Raw genomic sequence first — 19,548 nt, forward strand, 5'->3', positions numbered from 1 at the left:
TACTTTTATTATTTATTTTCTTATTCCAAATTGGAAGCAGAATTCATGAATTTTCTCTCTTTTAAATCTCCTGGATAATCCATTAAAATATTTTGAATATAATAGATTTTTTGAAAATGTATGTTGACGAAATTCAAACTATTTTAGAAGACCTAAATTCCTTTCTTAAAAACTACTGATTTCTACCTCCTGGCAGTTTTGAATTCCACATAATCTCAGAAGTGTGATAGTAATAGTGTGGGGCAAAATGTCAATAGTTTGGTTAAATAAGTACATATTTTTTGTAATGAGTGACATGAATAGTTGCATTCAGTCCACATGTTTTATGTAAATAAAATTTATTACAATGTTCGAGATTTCTTGGGGCAATAAAAATGCTTGGCCAATTTTTCACCATTTTTTACTTTTTCTCATGGCATATATTCGAGGCCAAACATACATGCATATGCCTATAACACAGCAGTGAATAGGCACAGGGTCAACCCTTTTTAATTTGTTTTCTCACATCATGGTTTTATTTAATATACTAAAAATGAAAGAGCTCTAAGTTATGTTAATCACAGGTAAAGCTGACTAGTTACTAGTGAGAAGGAAGAAAGTTTTCTAGAATTTCAAGATACGGTGAAGTATAGTATTCACCATATAAGAAACAATTGGTCAAATATTTTGAAAAACAATTACCAGATGAATTGGAGATTTGTAGGCTTCAGAATTCCAAAGCTAAGTTAGTAAGATGATTAAGGAAGGCAGTGTTCATGCACAAAATATTATTTAGTTCTTCTTTAAAAAGTACTTGTAAAAATTACTTTGACCATTTGTTGGCTAACTAAAGTATAAGTTGAGCATATGTGTTGTATAACTTTGTACCTCTCAGCCTTGTGCATTGAAATGTCCAACAAATATCATTTAAATGAATAAAACAATAAAATGGGAGATGATGTAACAGTCTGCTTATAAGTAATGTTTTTGGCCCTTATTCACAAAGTAGCAGGCTAGCAGTTTCAGCATCACTTGGGAGATTATTGCAAATGCAGAGCTACAGGGTCTACCGCTGATCTACTGAATCAGATTCTGTAGTTTTAAAAGATCCCAAGGTGATTTCATATGTACATTAAAAATTGAGAAGCACTGTATTATTCTATGGATAGAAGTGGACCAAGGAACATTAATTTTTCCCTCTCCTGTAACTCTTTTTAAAAATAGTTGTTCTGATGAATCATGGTTCTGATACTTGCAAAAGAATTGATGAAGTCACTTGTTCAACCTCCCTTTGTGCTAATGGACTTGAGACTTTACTCCTGGCTTTTTCACTTATAGTCAGAACACCTGATTAGAATATACAAATTGAATACAGATCTCTTACTAGTAGTTAAGATAAATGTATGGCAAGGAAAATGCATTACCGCATTGCCTTGACCTCCTGCCAGGATTTATGTTTATCTTTTATCTTTGATTTTTATATTGATTAATTATTAAAAAACTAAAATTGCATACATTTATCATGTATAACATGTTTTGAAATATGTATACATCCCGGAGTGGCTAAATTGAACTAATTAATACATGCATTACTTCATAGGCTTATCATGTTTCATGGTGGGTACACTTAATATCCTCACAGCAATTTTTAGGAATACAATACATTATTATTAATTAGATTGTACAATAGATCTCTTGAACTTATTTTTCCTATCTAACTGAAATGTTGTGACTTTGACCAACATCTTCCCAATCCCTACCCCACAGCCCCTGGTAAATACCATTCTACTGTCTACTTTTATGAATTCAACTTTTTAGATTCCATGTGTAAGTGAGATCATGTGGTACTTGTCTTTCTGTGCCTGGCTGATTTCACTTAATATCCTCCAGATTTACAAATGTTGCCTCAATGACAAAATTTCCTTCTTTTTAAAGGATGAACTTACGTTTTAACACTTTCTAGTATTAATGACACACTTCACATAAAGGGTTACTTTACATCTTGGTTCACTGGAATGAGTGCAGTAACTAAATTGTAATGCCAAGTAGCAAATGAATCTTTTGAAGGAGCTGCCACTTTATATGTGTTATTACAAATTATTATTGACTTTAAATGCTGGATTTCATTCACCCTCTGGATGTGGCAAAGGACGTGAAGTCAGATCAACTTAATGTGTAGGACTTTTACATTTATCTCTAATGTCTGGGAAGGAAAACGACATTCTACTTTATCAGATGGGCCATAATGTAAACAAATATTTTTAACATACAAGGAATATTAAAAATCATTATATGGTATTTTTCTATTTATATTGTGGATACATGACTCATTTCAGCACAGAGACATATTTAGCTCTCTGCATACTTCAATATCGGCAGCATTCAATTAAAAGGTATGAGGTTTCTTTACTGAGAACCAAAGCATTAAGCCATTTTGTGTAATTGTTTAATTACCACTGCACCATTTGAATTGACATGTTAATATAACTTTCCATGGAAAGGAAAATGTAATCTTTCATTTTTGTTTCTTACCTAATGAAAGCTATTCTGTTAGATGGGCTAGTCTGGCAATTTGACTTAGGAAAAAGTAATACAGAATAAAGTTTTCATATGAACAAGGAAAAGAAATTAACTTTACTGCTCATCTCATTGGTCTGCCAAATTGGAAAGACATTTTAGGCCTGATTATCATGTTCTAATTCGTCTCTGGAGGACATTCATGGCCAACTAAGTGTTCATTAATCTGTCATCTTCCTGTAACATTGATCTGTTCATTATCCTTTCAGAGTCTCAAATATAGAAACCAAGAATTGATGTGTAGTGTTTCTGTGCTTACAGATGTTGCTACCACCTATCCAGATAAGAAGTCCATCTTAATGTACATCACATCACTCTTCCAAGTTTTGCCTCAACAAGTGAGCATTGAAGCCATCCAGGAAGTGGAAATGTTGCCAAGGCCACCTAAAGTGACTAAAGAAGAACATTTTCAATTACATCATCAAATGCACTATTCTCAACAGGTAAAGTGTCCAAAGGACAGGTAATATTCAAGATGTTTTCTATTTTATATGCATTTTTAGGTATTACGTGCACATATACATAAAACGAAAATATATGTATACACACATGTATATATACAAAGCCTAATGTATGTATATATACAGAAAGATAGACAGACTATGTAAACCTTTTCAGTTTTGCTTCATTGAATACAATATTCTTTTCAAACATATTTAAAAAATACTATTGATATGTACCATATCATAGGAATATAGAACATAATATATTACATTTCCATTGTGTAACACACAATGAAATGAAAGGCAAACTTATGTACATATTAAACTCTAAAATCTTCATCAACTAGAGCAAAGAGCTAGAGAAAGGTTAAAGGGAAATACTGTTTTAATCATTAAAAATGCTTTATGGCAATATGGTGTACAAAATCAGATTTTGATTATTCAGGATAACAACTTTGAAAATAGAAAAGTGGTTTCAAATATTTCAAATAAACATTAAAGGAAAACATGATGAAATTCTTCATTATATAACTGTATAGAATTCACTGGGGTTCTTCCTTGACATTGGCTTGTTCTTTCTCTGAACCGTGGGTACTTTGGATGTTTTCCTGTGCTTTCTCAGGCACAAGCAATAGTGAAGAAACCTTTAGCAACATTTCTGTTGGAATGTGTGGAAACCTTTTAGGCCAAACTCTCTCACTTTACTGAGCTAGCTCTATATTAGCTTATGAAATCTTTAGTCCTTTCCAGGATAGGGACCTGATGAATTCTGGTTTTAGTTACTTTGGATTTAGAGAAAATTGCTTTTGGATGTCTGTTTTTGCCAGATTGAAGAGTACCATCCCATATCAATGTTGTAGTTGTGTTACTATGGAATCCCCATGGTTAAATAGCATGCTCATATCTTCCCAGATCATTTACTCTCCAACATGACATTAAGTGCCATAATTCTGGGAGTATACCAGTTTCTAATATCATTTATATATGTTTAGTATTAAACACTGAATCTCACCGTTTCCATTTAATGTTCTGTTTTCTACCATGTTGGAAAGTAGTCCTTTCGGGTTACTTATGGTTTTTCCTCCTCCTCTCTATCCACTCCCCCAAACCCTTCTCTGCAGATCACAGTCAGTCTAGCACAGGGCTATGAGAGAACTTCTTCCCCTAAGCCTCGATTCAAGAGCTATGCCTACACACAGGCTGCTTATGTCACCACCTCTGACCCTACACGGAGCCCATTTCCTTCACAGGTCTGTCAACATTTACTCTCTGTTGTACAAACCAGAGAACTGCTTCCAAGATAATCTAACACTGCTTTTACTTGCTTGAATTTTTCAGTGCTTTTTATCTCCCCGTGAAGAGCTGTTTCGTTTTCCCAGTTTTACTGATTCCTTCATATGGTTCTACTTTGTTATTGAGACTTCTCTAGGTTTACTATATGATGATTCTTCATAAATATGAATTCCCATAATAATGATTTCTACTTTCTTTATGTAATAACCTCTAAGGTTCTCTTTGACAAAGGCTACTAATGGTTATAAAAAACATGAGGCTCATTAAAAGGTTTATATATGTAACTTCAAAAAGCGTGGGCAAATATCTGAAAATTGCTAATTACACTATTTGGGGAGATTTTTCTAGATATACATAAAGAAAATACATATACTACAAGTGAATTATTTTTTATATTCATTCTAAAATATACTGTGTAAGAAAAATGCAACTGCAAGCTTCTTCATATGCTCTCCTTTAATTTTGCTAATTTAAACTTGTGTGTAGCAGGCTCTGTAGTATTTATAAGAAAAAATCACACTCAAAGCAGGTCATATTCTAGGCAATGTTTCGTACTTTCTATATGAGGAAGCCTCTCAGCAGAGTTTTCCACTCTTGCAATATTGTATGGAATCCAACATACAAGAAATAGCCTTGTAGACGTTACAGCGTGGGAATGAAATGCGCTAAGATTGCTAGATTTGCAAGAATCACTTTTTAACCAAAATGATTGATTTTGCTCAGCGGAGCCAATTTGAAACGTGCTAGAAGATGTGATTTTTATCAAAACTACACTATGAATGAGAGTTTAAAAATGATAGACCTGATCCTATTGGTTAAAAAATGTGTACATTTTTGGAGACTCGATTTTTTTAAGGTAGTGGTGTGCATTTAATTAGTAATTTATTTGGCAGTTAATTGATGCATTAGCTAAAAATTCTAAACTCTGAAATAGTTACGACCTCCATCCTTGGCTAGTTTACTTGCAAAGCTCTCTACTCACTCCCTCTCATTCTGGACCTCTTGACTCTCCATTGACTCTCTAGACTCTATTTATACCATTCCCCCCATTGAAATCACCAAGACTTAAGGAATAAGCGCTACCTCCTAAAATTAAGGAGCGTACACCAAGCAAAGATAGAGGGTTTTTTTCCCCCCCTCTCATTATCACTTTATTGAGCTGCGTTTTCTAGGTTTTCTGCAATGCCTATTCTGGTAGCACATTTTCACCTCATCACCACCTCATTAAGGCATTGCTCAGGTATGACTCCTTAATGGAGTAATTACAAATGGACTTACATCTTGCTAGACTGCTCATTCTACCTTTGTGTAAATATTACCGAATACATTATATGTCATAAATTACAGATAATTCAACAAATTCACTTACCTCTTTTATTTAAAATAAGGCATTCAAATCAGTATAATGTTTATCCTTTGGAAAAGACACAGCACAAATCATAAGAGATGAGGAATGATATATTCTGACTGTTACTGAAGAAGCATATCAGAAGATGATGTTACATGTAGTTAGGTTTGATAAGTGTATGCCTTTATTCACACTAAGAACATTAATTTCAAAAGTGTCAAAAGGACTGAGCTTACACTGCCGCTATAGGCTGTACCTGCTCTACTTCGAATGAAGTCAAGACAGGCTGGATCTGATGCCATCAGAAAGTTTTATTAAAGTGTTTACTTGTTGGTCTGCAGAGAAAAAGTCCTCTATAAGAGAGAGCCATGCGGGTGACTGTCCCCTATGGGAAAAACGTGCATGCCCCCACTCCCCAAACACATCACTCTGCTTTAACTGTTCATTTATTTATTCAACAAGTAAGTATTCTTAATCACAGAGCCAAATGGCTTTTATTCAGCTCTCCTAACTTTCTACCACTGAAGAAACATTTTTCTCAGCCTCTACACTCAGCAGGTTCTTCCTCTCTGACTATTCTGTGTCTTTGATTATCTGGCTCTTTCTGCTCTTCCAACCTCCTTAGCTTATGAATCTCATGGGAGATGTCTTGGCCTTCTTATCTGTGTACTTGTTCTCTTAACATAATTTAATAATTAATAATTTAATCTCCTGGCCTCAATCTGTATGCAATCTGTATTCAATCTGTATGCAAATGATCATTGTATCTCTGTCTTCACCACTTCCAATCTTTCTTGAGTTATAGCCACATTTCCAATTCATTTTCAACTCTGTGTTGTGTATCTATACCTTGATATCCACTAATATCTCAAACCTAGTATGTCTCCAAGTGAAATTTATTAGTTTCTTGTCCATTTTTTTATGTTATTCATAGTCCGAATAATATTCACAATTTTTTTCACTTAATTTTGCCCATATAACAAGGCTACTCTCCTAAACTGCCTCAAAAAGATTTATGATATATTAATAATTTATGCTTTTATGCTCATTACACATGTATTTCATGTTTTCTTCAACCAAATTAAGTCACTTGTTATCCTACATGGGTGCCCAAAAATTTTCCATATTAGCTTTTATGCTTCCCTCAGCTCGGAGTGCTTTTGTCTCTGTTTTAAATAGGCCAACTTAATTTATATTTCTAGGCCTAGTTAGTAAGTGACAGAACCTGAATTCAAATTTACATTTATCCAACTCCATGCCCATCCTCATTATACTAGGGTGACACTGCACTTTCTCTACTGTGATTCTTGTATATTGGGTTACTCACACATAGAGCAGTATTCATACATTTGATTAGCACTTGTTTTTAAATCACCTACTATGTGCCAGGTACTGTTATTGGACCAAGTGACACATAAACAAACATACGAAACAATCTGTATCTGAATTTATTCTAATTTTATTATCCTCTGGATCTCTTCCCTCTTGCCGTATGTTTTTAACTCATTTAATAAATGGTAGGGCTGTGTGTGGTGGCTGATGCCTGTACTCCCAGCACTTTGGGAAGCCAAGGTGGATGGATCACCTGAGGTCAGAGTTTGAGACCAACTGAACCAACATGGTAAAACCCCATCTCTACTAAAAGTACAAAATTAGCTGGATGTGGTGGTGCACGCCTGTAATCCCAGCTATTTGGGAGGCTGAGGCAGGAGAATCACTTGAACCCGGAAGGTGGAGTTTGCAGTGAGTTGATATCGTGCCATTGCATTATATCCTGGGCAACAAGAGTGAAACTCTGTCTCAAAAAAATAAATAATGAAAATAAATAAATGGTATGATATGAGCATTTTAATTTTACATGTGAGCTTTTCTGTTTCATAATCTCTAGCACAGCATATCTGGTAGCAGAATTGGAGGCCAATATTTCATCAAAGTCATTTCCCTCCTGATGCAGTAGATGTGACTTAGGAAATAATTAGAGAAACCGAGGATTATTGTGAGGTTTCTTTCTTAAGCAACTGGCCAAATAGAGTTGCCACAAACCAAGATGGTTGAGACTGTAGAAGGAACAGGTTTGGGAGTTGAACATTAGGATTTCAGTTTTAAACATATTAATCTTGAAGTGCCTATGAGGCTATGAATGCGTGTAAAGAAAGGAGATCTAAGATCAGAGTTGAGGATAATAATTTAGAAGTCAACACATTGATAGTATTTAAATCCATTGGCCAGGATAAGATTACCAAGGAAAAATGTATAGACAGATAAGAGGTCTCTAGAAGTATATATGATGAGGCATCAGCAAAGGGGCTGAAAAGGGTGGCTAGAAAGGGGAGAGAAAAAGCTGAAAAGAAAGGAAAAGATGGATGTGGTATTCTGGAATCCAGAAGAAAGTGTTTTCGGGGAAAGGAAGATGTCTAACTACATTAAATATTGCTGGTTAGTTCAAATAACTTGATGATTGAAAATTATTCAGTGAATTCAGCAAAACATCAGTAGTGTAAGATGTCTGGGAAATCCTAATATATAGCAGTTACTACAGTGAAATCACTATTCACTCTTAAAACTTGCCCATTTAGACCAATAAGTTATGTGCTCACTCTAGTTTATATCCAGTTTAGTAAGAACAATTTCAGTGGTGCGTGCATGTGTGTGAGTTTGGAGGTGTTGCTGATTACAGTAGGTCCAAACGACAGTAAAAGTGTAAGGCTACCTGCGTTGTAACACTTAAAAAAAAAAAATACTGAGAGCTGGGTGCAGTGGGTTATGCCTGTAATCCCGGCACTTTGGGAGGCAGAGGCAGGCAGATCACTTGAGGCTAGGAGTTTGAGACCAGCCTGGCCAACATGGCGAAACCCTGTGTCTCTACTGAAAACACAAAAAGTAGTTGGGTGTGGTGGCGCACACCTGTAATCCCAGCTACTTGTGAAGCTGAGGCATGAGAATCACTTGCAGTCAGGAGGCAGAGGTTGCAGTGAGCTGAGATTGGCCGCTGCACTCCAGTCTGGGTGACAGCTCAAGACTGTGTCTCAAAACACTACCTTGAATAGTTGATGGCCACAGAAACAAAAACATACTTCTTTTAAATTATCCCATCCTGATAACTAATCATGGGTCTGTGTATTAGCTTTCAATTTTTGATGCAACAACTACAAACCTAGTGGCCCTGAACAATGCATATTCATTATTTTATAGTTCTGTAGTTCAGATGTTTAAAACAGATCTCATTGTGCTAACATTAACATATCAGCAGGGCTGCCTTCCTTTTGGAGGCTGTAGGGCTGTAGAGGAGAATCTATTTCTATGGCTTTTCTAGCTTCTCAAGGCTGACCACATTCGTTGGCTCATGGCTGCCTTTCAACTTCAAAGCAGACAAGGGCAAATTGAGTCTTTCTCACATGACATCATTCTGACCTACACTCTTCTGCCCCCCAACTTCTACTTTTAAGAGCCTTCATTATTACTTACTTGTTATGTGACCTTGAGAGAATTTCTTGAACTTTGAGCCTCAGTTTCCTCATGTGTATTATTGAAACTATTTCTAACTCATAGAGCTATTAGGAGAGTTAAATGAGATGAGTTATATAAAAAACATTCCATGGCATAAGCACATTGTAAGTTCTCCAAAAAAAAAACAAAAAAAAACCAAAAAACCAATTACTAATATGATTACTACTTTAGATACTTCAGAGGATAAGATTTTGTGGTCTGATCTGAGAAAATTTTTATATTTTTATTAGCACTTCTATGAGAAGAGATAGCCTGGATTCTGATTTATAAACAAACTCACAACCTGTATAGAGTTTGGCAAGTTAATATACCAAGTACAAGATTCCAAGGGAAAAGGATACCCTTTTTAGTTATGAGGTTGCTGAGGAACAAGCTTGGAACCATGCAGAGTGGAACATAGTAATGCCTTTTAAAAAGCAGAAAAAGCACTTCTAGGTGATTCCACATCCAGCTATCCTGTGTTGGGAGGGGATGAGGGAGAGGAGATTTTTCACTCTATCTCTGCCATTGCCCCTCCTGACACAGCTTGTCCCTCAGACTGTATGCAGATTGTAGAAAGTAATTGGCAAACAGGATGCAAAGTCAGCTAGTGGGGACCACTCCTTAGATTAAAATTATCATTGATTTGCTTTGAGGAAGCCTTTATACTTTCTGATGTGACTGAACAAGTGACCCAGAAACAGAATTGCTAGGTTTTAGTCAACTCTGTAAATTAGTACACTGAAGACTTCCGAGTAGAATTTTAAAACTGGAAAGAACCTTAAAGTGAATATATGTGATGTTATTTTCAACGGATACACTCTTATCCTTTAACTTCTTTCGAAATCTTACTTTATTGTGGTAAGAACACTTAACATGGGATTTGCCCTCTTAACTGATTTTTAAGTGTAAAATACAACGTTATTCACTATAGGCATAAGTTGTACAACAGAACTTGAGAATTTTCTCATCTTTGCTAACTGAACCTTTGTTAATTAACAGCTTCCCATTTCCTCCTCTCCAAAGCCTCTAGCAACTATTATTTCACTCTCTGATTTGATCAGCTTATTTTACATACCTCTTATAAGTAGCATCATGCAGTATTTGTCCTTCTGTGACTGTCTTATTTCACTTCCCATAATGTCCTCAGGGTTCATCCATGTTAACGTGGCAGGATCTCATTCTTTGAGAATATTAATAATAATCTCTTGTATGTGTATACCACGTTTTCTTTATCCACTCATCCATCAGTGGGCACTGAGGATGTTTCCACATCTTGGCTATTGTGAATAGTGTTGCAGTGAATATGGGATTGCAGGTATCCCTTCAAGATCCTGATTTCAATTCTTTTGGATAAATATCCAGAAGTGAGATTGCTAGATCGAGTGGTAGTTCAGTTTTTAATTTTTTGAGGAACTACCATATTATTTTCCATAATAGCCATGCCATTTTTTACTTCACTAACAATGTACAGTAGTTGCAATTTTTCCACATCCTCACTAATGCACTTTTTAATAGTAGGCATCTAACAGGTGTAAATGTGATAGCTCATTCTGCTTTTCATTTCACATTTCCCTGATAATTCATAATGTTGAACATATTTTCATACACCTGTTGGCCATTTGGGTGTCATCTTTGGAGAAATGTCTATTCAAGCCTTTAGCCCGTTTTTAATTGGGTTTTTAGGTTTTTTTTTTTGCCAATGAGTTGTAGGAGTTCTTTATATGTTTTAGAAAATAACCAGCTTAAGACCTTAATATAAGGTCTTCAGCTTCTATATTAAGACCTTAATATAAGGTCTTCAGGTCTGACCACAAAATCTTATCTAAGTCCTGATGTATTTAAAATAGTAGTCATGATACTGGTTGCCGTTTTTTTGATAACTTAGAATGTAGCTATACCATGAAATATTCTTTATATAATTCATTTTATTTAACTCCCCTAATAGCTCTGAATTAGAAATAATTCTCATAATGTATACATATGGTTTGTATTTTTCCCATTCCATAGATTGCCTTTTCACAGTGTTGTTTTCTGAACAGAATTTCAGTTTTATGTAGTCTCAATAGTATTTTTTGTTTTTGTTGCTTGTGCTTTTAGTGTCATATCCATGAAATAATTGCTGGGATGAATGTCACAAGATTTTTCCAATGTTTTCTTCTAGGAGTTTTATGGATTGAGGTTTTATATTTACATATTTTATCCATTCGGAGTTGATATTTGCCTATGGCATAAGATAAGCATCCAATTTCATTCTTTTGCATGTGGATATCCAGTTTTATCTAACACCATTTGTAGAAGAGATTATCCTTTCCTCCTTATGTATGCTTGGCTCTATTGTGGAATATCAGTTAACCCTATATGTGTAGATTTGTTTCTGGGCCCTCTATTCTGTTCCATTGGTCTGTATGTCTGTCTTCATGACAATACAATTTATTTTTAATTACTGTAGTTTTGTAATATATTTTGAAATCAGGAAGTGTGATACCTCCAATTTTGTACTTCTTTCTCAAGGTTGATTTAGCCATTTGGGATTCTTTGTGATTCCATATGCATTTCAGAGTTTTTCTCTGTGTGAAAAATGCCATTGGAATTTTGATAAAGATTATATTCTGTAAATTGCTTTGAATATATAATGACAGTGTTAAGTCCTTCTATCCATGAATGTAGGATAGCCTTACATTTGATTTTGTCATCTTTAATTTCTTTCATCGATGTTTTATAGTTTTCAGTGCATTCTCTTTGACCTCTTTAGTTTATCACTGTTTTCTTTTTGGTGCTATTGTACGTGGAATTTGTCTCCTAATTTCCTTTTCATTATTAGTGCAAAGAAACTCAACTAATTTTTGTATGATTTTGTATCCTACAACTTTACTGATTTCCTAATTGGTTCTAGTGTTTTTAATGGATTGTAGGGTTTTCTATTCATAAGATTATGTCATCTGTAAATAGGAATAATATTCTTCATTTCTGATTTATATACCTTTAATTTTTTTTTCCTAATTTTTCTAGGAAGGACTTCCAGTATTGCCCTCAGTAGAAGTGGCAAGAATGGGCATACTTACCTTGTTTCTCCTGTTCCTGATTTCATAGAAAATCCTGTCAGTTCGCAGTTGTTATGATATGAGCTGCGATCTTTTTATATATGACTTTTATAATGAACCAATTTCCTTCTATTCCTAGTTTGTTGAGAGTTTAATGGGTTTTTTAAAAAAAAAAAAAAAACGAAATTGTGTTGAATTTTGCTGAACAAGTTTTCAGCATCTAATGGAATGAACATGTGACTTCTTATTTATTCTGTTAACGTGGTGTATCAAACTAATTGATTTTCATGTTGAACCATCCTTGTATCCCAAGGATAAATCTCACTTGCTCATGGTGTATGATCCTTTTAATGTGTTGTTAAAGTTTGCTGGAATTTTTTTTGAGAGTTTTGCCTCTATATCCATCAAGGATATTGACCTGCAGTTTACTCAGGATGTCTTTTTTCTGGATTTGGTAATGTCGACCTTATAAAGTGAATTTGGAAGTGCTCCTTCCACTTCAGTTTTTTTTTTGTTTGTTTGTTTGTTTGTTTGTTTGTTTTTGGAAGAGTTTGAGAAACATTGGCATTCTTTTTTTAAATGTTTGATGGAAATCACTTATGAAGTCACCTGGTCTTGTGCTTTTCTTTGTTGGGAGATGAAAAATTACTGATTCAGTCTCCTTACTTTTATTGATCTATTCAGACTTTCTATTTTTACACAGTTCAGATTTGGTAGGTTTTATGTTTCTAGGAATTTAACCATTTTTTAAGATTACACAGTTCCTTGGTGTAAAATTGTTAATAGTGGTATCTTTATTAAGATTAAAGGAGCGTTACTGTGTTACAGTCCAAAAACCTAGAGGTTTTTTAAAAAAATGATTTAGCATAAGCAACTTAAAAATGTTATTTAAGGTAAAGCCCTCATTAAGTATGGAAATTTTATAAGGATAGTATAACCAAAATACATCATTTATTCCACTAGGTGTGTCTGCATTTAGGAAATCTGTTAAATGCCTAGCATGTAATTTACATTTATTCTTTCTGATTTTCAAAACAACCTTATAAAGATGTAACTCCACAAATGGAGTTATCTATCAAAATAAGGAAATGGATGCTTAAAGGTTGAATAGTGTGGGAATGTTATTTTTCTTCTTGATATATAAGTGATAATTCTAAATAAGAATAGGAAATTTTCTGTCATCCATGTCACAAATATATTTCCTGTTTTGTCCTCTGAATTATTCTATTCCTGTTTATGTTGATGTAAATAAGAATTTTGATGGTGTTAAACTTTTCAAAGAAGGTTAAAGAACATTCCATAGCTAAGATATTAAGATGAAAACAGGCATATAATAGGAATCTGGTCTGTGGGACCTGCGTATGCTATTTTCCCTCTATTAGTCAGTTTTCTCATCTCTAAAATGGAGATACTTTCAACTTTCCTTGGGGTGGCTAAAATAATGCATAGTGTTTGTGAGAAAAGCCTTCACTATAACATAGTATGTGAGAGAGAAAAGACTCCATTCTCCTTCTTACACAGTAGGCATTCGATAATATTTAAGTATTTAAGGGTAAAGAAATATTTACAACAACATGGATCGACACTCTTCCATTTTGCATTATATTTATAAATGATTATGTACTCTTAAAAATATAAATCAAAAAATGTAGAATGAAAGTCCATTTTCACATTTGGTAAAGATATTTGGAGTTTCTGGAAGAGATGATACATGATTTTACCAACCATTCTGGAAAATGACTTTTCTGTCTCTTGATACCGGAGATAGGTCCAGAGGTATTGCTGTGCATATTACAAAAATAGAGTCAATTTTTTCAAACCAAGGATATTTGAATGTTCTCATTTAAGTCATGTTTATTACATTTTATGGGATTTGTAGGTTCCTAGAATTTGAATGAATTATTGGATGGAATTGAGCTAATCTGTGTTACAATGTTTAAGCAGGTTAGGGTGGTTTATTTGTAATCATTAATAGATCGCTTGGATCTCCACATGTAGTCTAGATGCAGTATGCCTTCTTTAGGAAGGGCCTCTTAAATTTTGTCAAACATTCATTTTAATACTTTTTTATTATTATTTTTCTTTTACAAATCAAGTCTTTACGGAAGTAAGAATTTGTGTTAAAATTACTTTAAAATCAACACATAATTAGAGCTCACCTATTTTGTTCATTATAAAGTTTAATAGAAATACAGTCATTTTTTTAAATTATGAGAATGCTATTAATTAAATCTTTGGGGAAATAAACTATCTTTGGAAGGATTAATGATGAGTTGATGGTATTGTTATGAGACTCCTTATTTCCAGACCATCTGCATACCAATTCAGCTACATAAAGTCATGTTCCTCTCTTACGTATAGCAAATCCAGATTTTCAAGCTTAGCACTTTAAATATTTATTTCTATTAGTTCAGTTATTTACAGCATAATGATGCCAATGATAAGAGCTATGTATAACAATGGGATTACTTCACAATAAAATTACAGTGAACATTTATGAAAATGTTTATTAGGTTTCTCTGGGATCTCTGGTTAATTTAAAATCTTAGAACATTTTATCTTCATTATAACAAGTCCCAAGGAAATTTTTGGCTGAAAGATTAGCATTATAAAAAGAGAACTTTAATTAGAAATTTCTATATTGTGGGGTCCGATTGCTAAATCCAGTGGCAATTATCTGCTTCCTGAGATACGTAGTTCTCTTTCTGAAACATTCAAATTTACTTTATAATACCGCAAAAAGTCATTTAAAGAATAAATTTAGATCATTAATGGAATGAGAAATAAAATTTGCCCATGGATTCTTCTACTTCTGTTTTATCATTTAAATTTCATGTGAGCCAGGTGATTAAAGTCATTTTAACTATTTGGTACCTCAAATAGTTCAGGAACAAGTGTGCCGGAAGCACTGTAGTATTACCATTAATTTAATAATTGCTTATTGCCCACTTGATCCTAGAAGCCAGCAATAAATGTGAATTAAAGTTTCTATAAGCTCTTAAAAATCTTAACATTTCTATTACTTTATAGACCATGATTATAGTGAAGTATTTATTGAGTTAAAAGGAATTTAGTAAGGCAATTCTTGCATCATGTATTGGTTATGATGCTTTTAAGAAAGGCTCTAAAGAAACAAGTCAAATACAAAGTTAAGAAAATTATTTGTAATATTTATAATATGTGAAGGATTGATAGCCCTCGTAAATAATGCTGATAAATCAATAAGTAAAACTAGAACAACCCAATAGGAAAATTCATAAAGAACATGAGCCAGAAAATGACAAAAGTGAAAAAGCTAATATATCATTAAGCATATAAAAAGACTTACCATCTACTTAATAAGAAAGAAACAGTATAAAACAACAAAATTATTTTTAACTACCAGATAGGCAGATTGAAGCAGTGATAATACTGATAACTTTGCAGAACATAAACAGGAAACATCAAAAGTTATAAGAGGGCTTATGACAGAATACATTGATGCTGTCCTTCTGGTGCATAATTTTTCAATCACAAAATTTCAATTTAGGGGTAATCTGGTAAGTGAAATGATGTAAGACACAGTTAAAACAGGTTTTCAAAGAGGGAAAGTTTAATAAACACTTGAATAGTTATCGCTATAGGATTAATAAAACTTAGGGCAAGTATATTTAATGCAATATCGTGAAACCTTTAAAATTCATGCTATAGATAAATACTTATTACCATGCTGTAAAGATAGCACTGATACATGGTTAGATTAAAAGCACAAGTTTCAAGTAGAGTATATATTTATGTGTTAATGTGTGCATATATATGTGTGTGTGTGGCTATATGCATACAGCAATACACATATCTACCAATAATACTAAACATTTCCATAGGGAGTATGTTCTATTCTAAGTTATATATATGGGTTATCTCTAACAGCACTTTCCCTCTGTGCCTATTTCCCTAGTCTCATCCCCATAACTAGAACTCTAAATCCATTATGTATACACACTGTGTGTGTGTATGTGTGTGTGTGTGTGTGTGCGTGTCACTTTTGCTTCTGTGTTGCAATTTTTTTCATTGGAAATTTAACAGCTTACTATTTTTACCTTCTTAATTTTTAAAGAAATAAGTCGTTATTACTCAATGGCCCTCGTTAGATGAATAGTTACATTCATTCCTTCTTTCAATAGAAAATTGTTGAATTATTATTATATCCTAGAAACTACCATAAAACTGTTTGCCAGGATAACCCAACTGTGGTTTAGAGATTTACTGATGTATCACAATATGCAGGTTAAAGACTGTTGTTAGAATGTGTTACTAGTCACTTAATGTTTATTAAGTGCTATCTAAACCAGTCATTCTAGATCTGGTCATTAAATTTCACTACCTTATAATAACTTTTTCATTCCACGGTATACTGTGAATCAGCAAGGGGATGCTATTCATTGTGGTCATTTGGAAACCCAGCCTGATGAAACAGCCACTAGGATACTCCCAGTCATTCTGCAGAGGGAAAGAAAATTCTGGAAGGTCTTGTGCTGGCAATTAATTGCTTGACCTGGAAGTGACGTATCTACTTCAGTTCACAACTCACGGGCACAACTAGTTGGATGGTCTCACCCAACTTAGAACTAAGAAATATATTCGTATTACATGTCTCAAAGGTAGAAAGCTGGAAATAAGTACGGATGGTGTTAGTAACTGCTACACTGCTACATTTATGTTTTCAGAAACCTCTAAGGACAAAATGAACTATAAATTAAAACACAGCCATGCTTTCAAAATTTGATTTTTTGATACGAACTCTTCAAGCATAAAAAATTAAATTACAAAATTGAAATCTTAAGCTAAGTTAGCTTGCTAAAATTCATGGGGTCAAAGACATGATATTTGAATACTTTACTCACTAATAGAAATGTCCCAAAATGCAATAAAAGGCTTTGGGGGCTAATGAGCCCTCTGTCAGAAGAAGTGTTTAAGTATAGACTACTTAATGAGACTGGTTGTAAAAGACAGTCGGTCACTGGACACATGGCTTATTAATATGTTCACTTACTATGTGCCGGAACCATATAGCTGTCTAAGATGACCTTTTGTCTCCTTTGCAAGCCTTAAATCCAGAATTCTAGTCCATGGGTCTTGTGGAATAGTGGCAACTATAATGGAATGAGAGATAATGAACCAAGCATGGGGAACATATATGACCATATTATTGCCCTTAAGGAATTTACAAACTGAATAAGTAGAGAAGGTGTTGGGAGTAGTAGCTCTAAATTCTGAAATAATTTCACTTTACACTCGGAAGAAAATCCAAAACACCATCGTGATTTGTTCCCTATAGGTATCCTACCTTCTTTACTACCCTTAACCCCATTACTTAGCTCCAGATACACTGGCCTACTAGCTTGGTATCAAATAGGTCAAGCATACTTCAAGTTCAGTGACTTTACATATGTATTTCCCTCTTCCTGGAAGGTTTTTTTCCTCAGATATTCATATGGCTCACTTCCTTAACTTAGACCTCAAAGATATCTTTTCTGACTCCCCTATTTAATATGCCACTACTACTGTTCTATCTTCTTTCAAAGCTTTAATTTTTTTCCTCACTGTATTTGTCACTACCAACATTATGATATTTGCAGGTTGTTTTTCCCTAATGAGTAAAAACTCCAAGAGGAAAAGGACTAGAATATATACTAGGTATGTAAAGCATATTGATTAAATGAATACAAGCATCGCATATTTCTTTTATACGCCAAAGTTTGCAATTGTATTGTATATTCTAAGAGTTGAGTGAACAGCAATACTTAGGGGAGCAGCTACCCGTGACTCTAACACATTGTTCAGGGTTTTGAAGAAGGTCCTGCAATATAAACCCTGCTGCAGCACAGTTGTACATCATCTTCCTTCTCTTACTGGGAATTATTTGTCCCATCAACCTTACTGTAATAGAAGATCGATGTATAAAAGAATGAGTAGTACAAGGTGGGATATGCTACCTTGTATTGCAAACACGTTTTATTTTCCAAACTAATTTCAGTGATTGGGGAGATGGTAAAAATATCAATATATAAGGGTCATTACAAACATGATGAATGGGATCCAAGAATCAGCCATTTATGCATCCTACAATGGTCCATCGACAGATACTCAGGAAGGTTTTCATAGAGTAAGTTCGTCTTGAACAGAGCTTTTTAGGAGGCTTAAGAAAAGAATGAAAATACTTCAGGTGGGACATGATTTTAATAAATGGTATTACTAAAGTCATGGAAATAAGCCTATGCTTAAGAGATGGATGAAGCAGATTTTGGGAAATCTTGGCTGCTCTAAGAATCTTTATCGTCTAATAGTAAAAAGATTAGGTAAAGAGGAAAACTATCACTTACTGGTTAAGGGTAGAAAATATATGGAGAAGAAATTGGTGAAAAGTGATGTAAAATATAACTAGGAAATAAATAGGCCTGGAGAAGGAACCAGAAATAGATGAGCAGCTGTGGACTCTTACCTCCGCTCCCACCTCAAATATAAGGGGTGTAGCCTGAGGGTTTTCTGTTCAAAACAACTTTGAGTGTGTGTGTGTGTGTGTGTGTGTGTGCTGGGGAGAAAGGTTGGGGGTGTGGAAGGAGAGGAGGTGGGGGGAGAGAGCAAACAATGTTGAGGCTTAAAATGAAATTTCTATTTTTAAATACTTTTGGAAAATATTGGCTTATATACAGTTTTAACAAATTTTTGAAGTAATATTAAATATGAGTCGTTTAACAAATATTGGGCATTTATCATCTGAGATGTAATACCTAAGTTTAAACGAAATAATTGTTCTTCTCAATAAAATAAAGCGTAAGAATTATTGCAGATTTTTCACCATTCCATGAGAGGAAATTTTAATAGTGTACAAAAGTAGATTAAGATTTTTAAACAGCCTTTGGCTTGGAGAAACTTACTCTACTCACTGCCTGAGGACCGGTTGTGAAGACAATCTTGTTTCTGTTGGAGAAAAACGTTAGGCCTTTGAAAAAAACAATATTCAAAGTCAGTATTTTGATTCTCTTTGAAGTTCTTAGTGATGTTTCTAAATGTTACATTAAATACTAGAAAAATATTTTCATGGTCATATGTGTTATGGTCACAATCAATATGATAGCTTACTTTTTTAACAGTACAAAAATTTAGGCCGATCACGGTGGCTCATGCCTGTAATCCCAGCACTCTGGGAGGCTGAAGCAGGCGGATCAAGAGTTCGAGACCAGCGTGATCAACATGGTGAAACCCTGTTTCAAGTAAAAATACAAAAATTAGCCAGGTGTGGTGGCATGTGCCTGTAATCCCAGCTACTCAGGAGATTGAGGCAGGAGAATCGCTTGAACCCAGGAGGCTGAGGTTGCAGTGAACCGAGATCGTGCCA

At 34.2% G+C, this 19,548-nt stretch overlaps 1 protein-coding gene across 1 annotated transcript in view; it reads left to right on the forward strand.

Moving 5' to 3' along the window:
• Positions 1-19,548, forward strand: part of DMD (dystrophin) — a 2,170,472-nt gene that overhangs the window by 533,683 nt on the left and 1,617,241 nt on the right. Inside the window, exons 8-9 of the mRNA XM_011957103.1 lie at positions 2,818-2,999; positions 4,121-4,249. Coding sequence (XP_011812493.1) covers positions 2,818-2,999; positions 4,121-4,249 — 311 coding nt within the window. The remainder of the gene's footprint in view (positions 1-2,817; positions 3,000-4,120; positions 4,250-19,548) is intronic.

Source organism: Colobus angolensis, unplaced genomic scaffold (genome assembly GCF_000951035.1).
Source record: "Colobus angolensis palliatus isolate OR3802 unplaced genomic scaffold, Cang.pa_1.0 Scaffold434, whole genome shotgun sequence".
NCBI lineage: Eukaryota > Metazoa > Chordata > Mammalia > Primates > Cercopithecidae > Colobus > Colobus angolensis.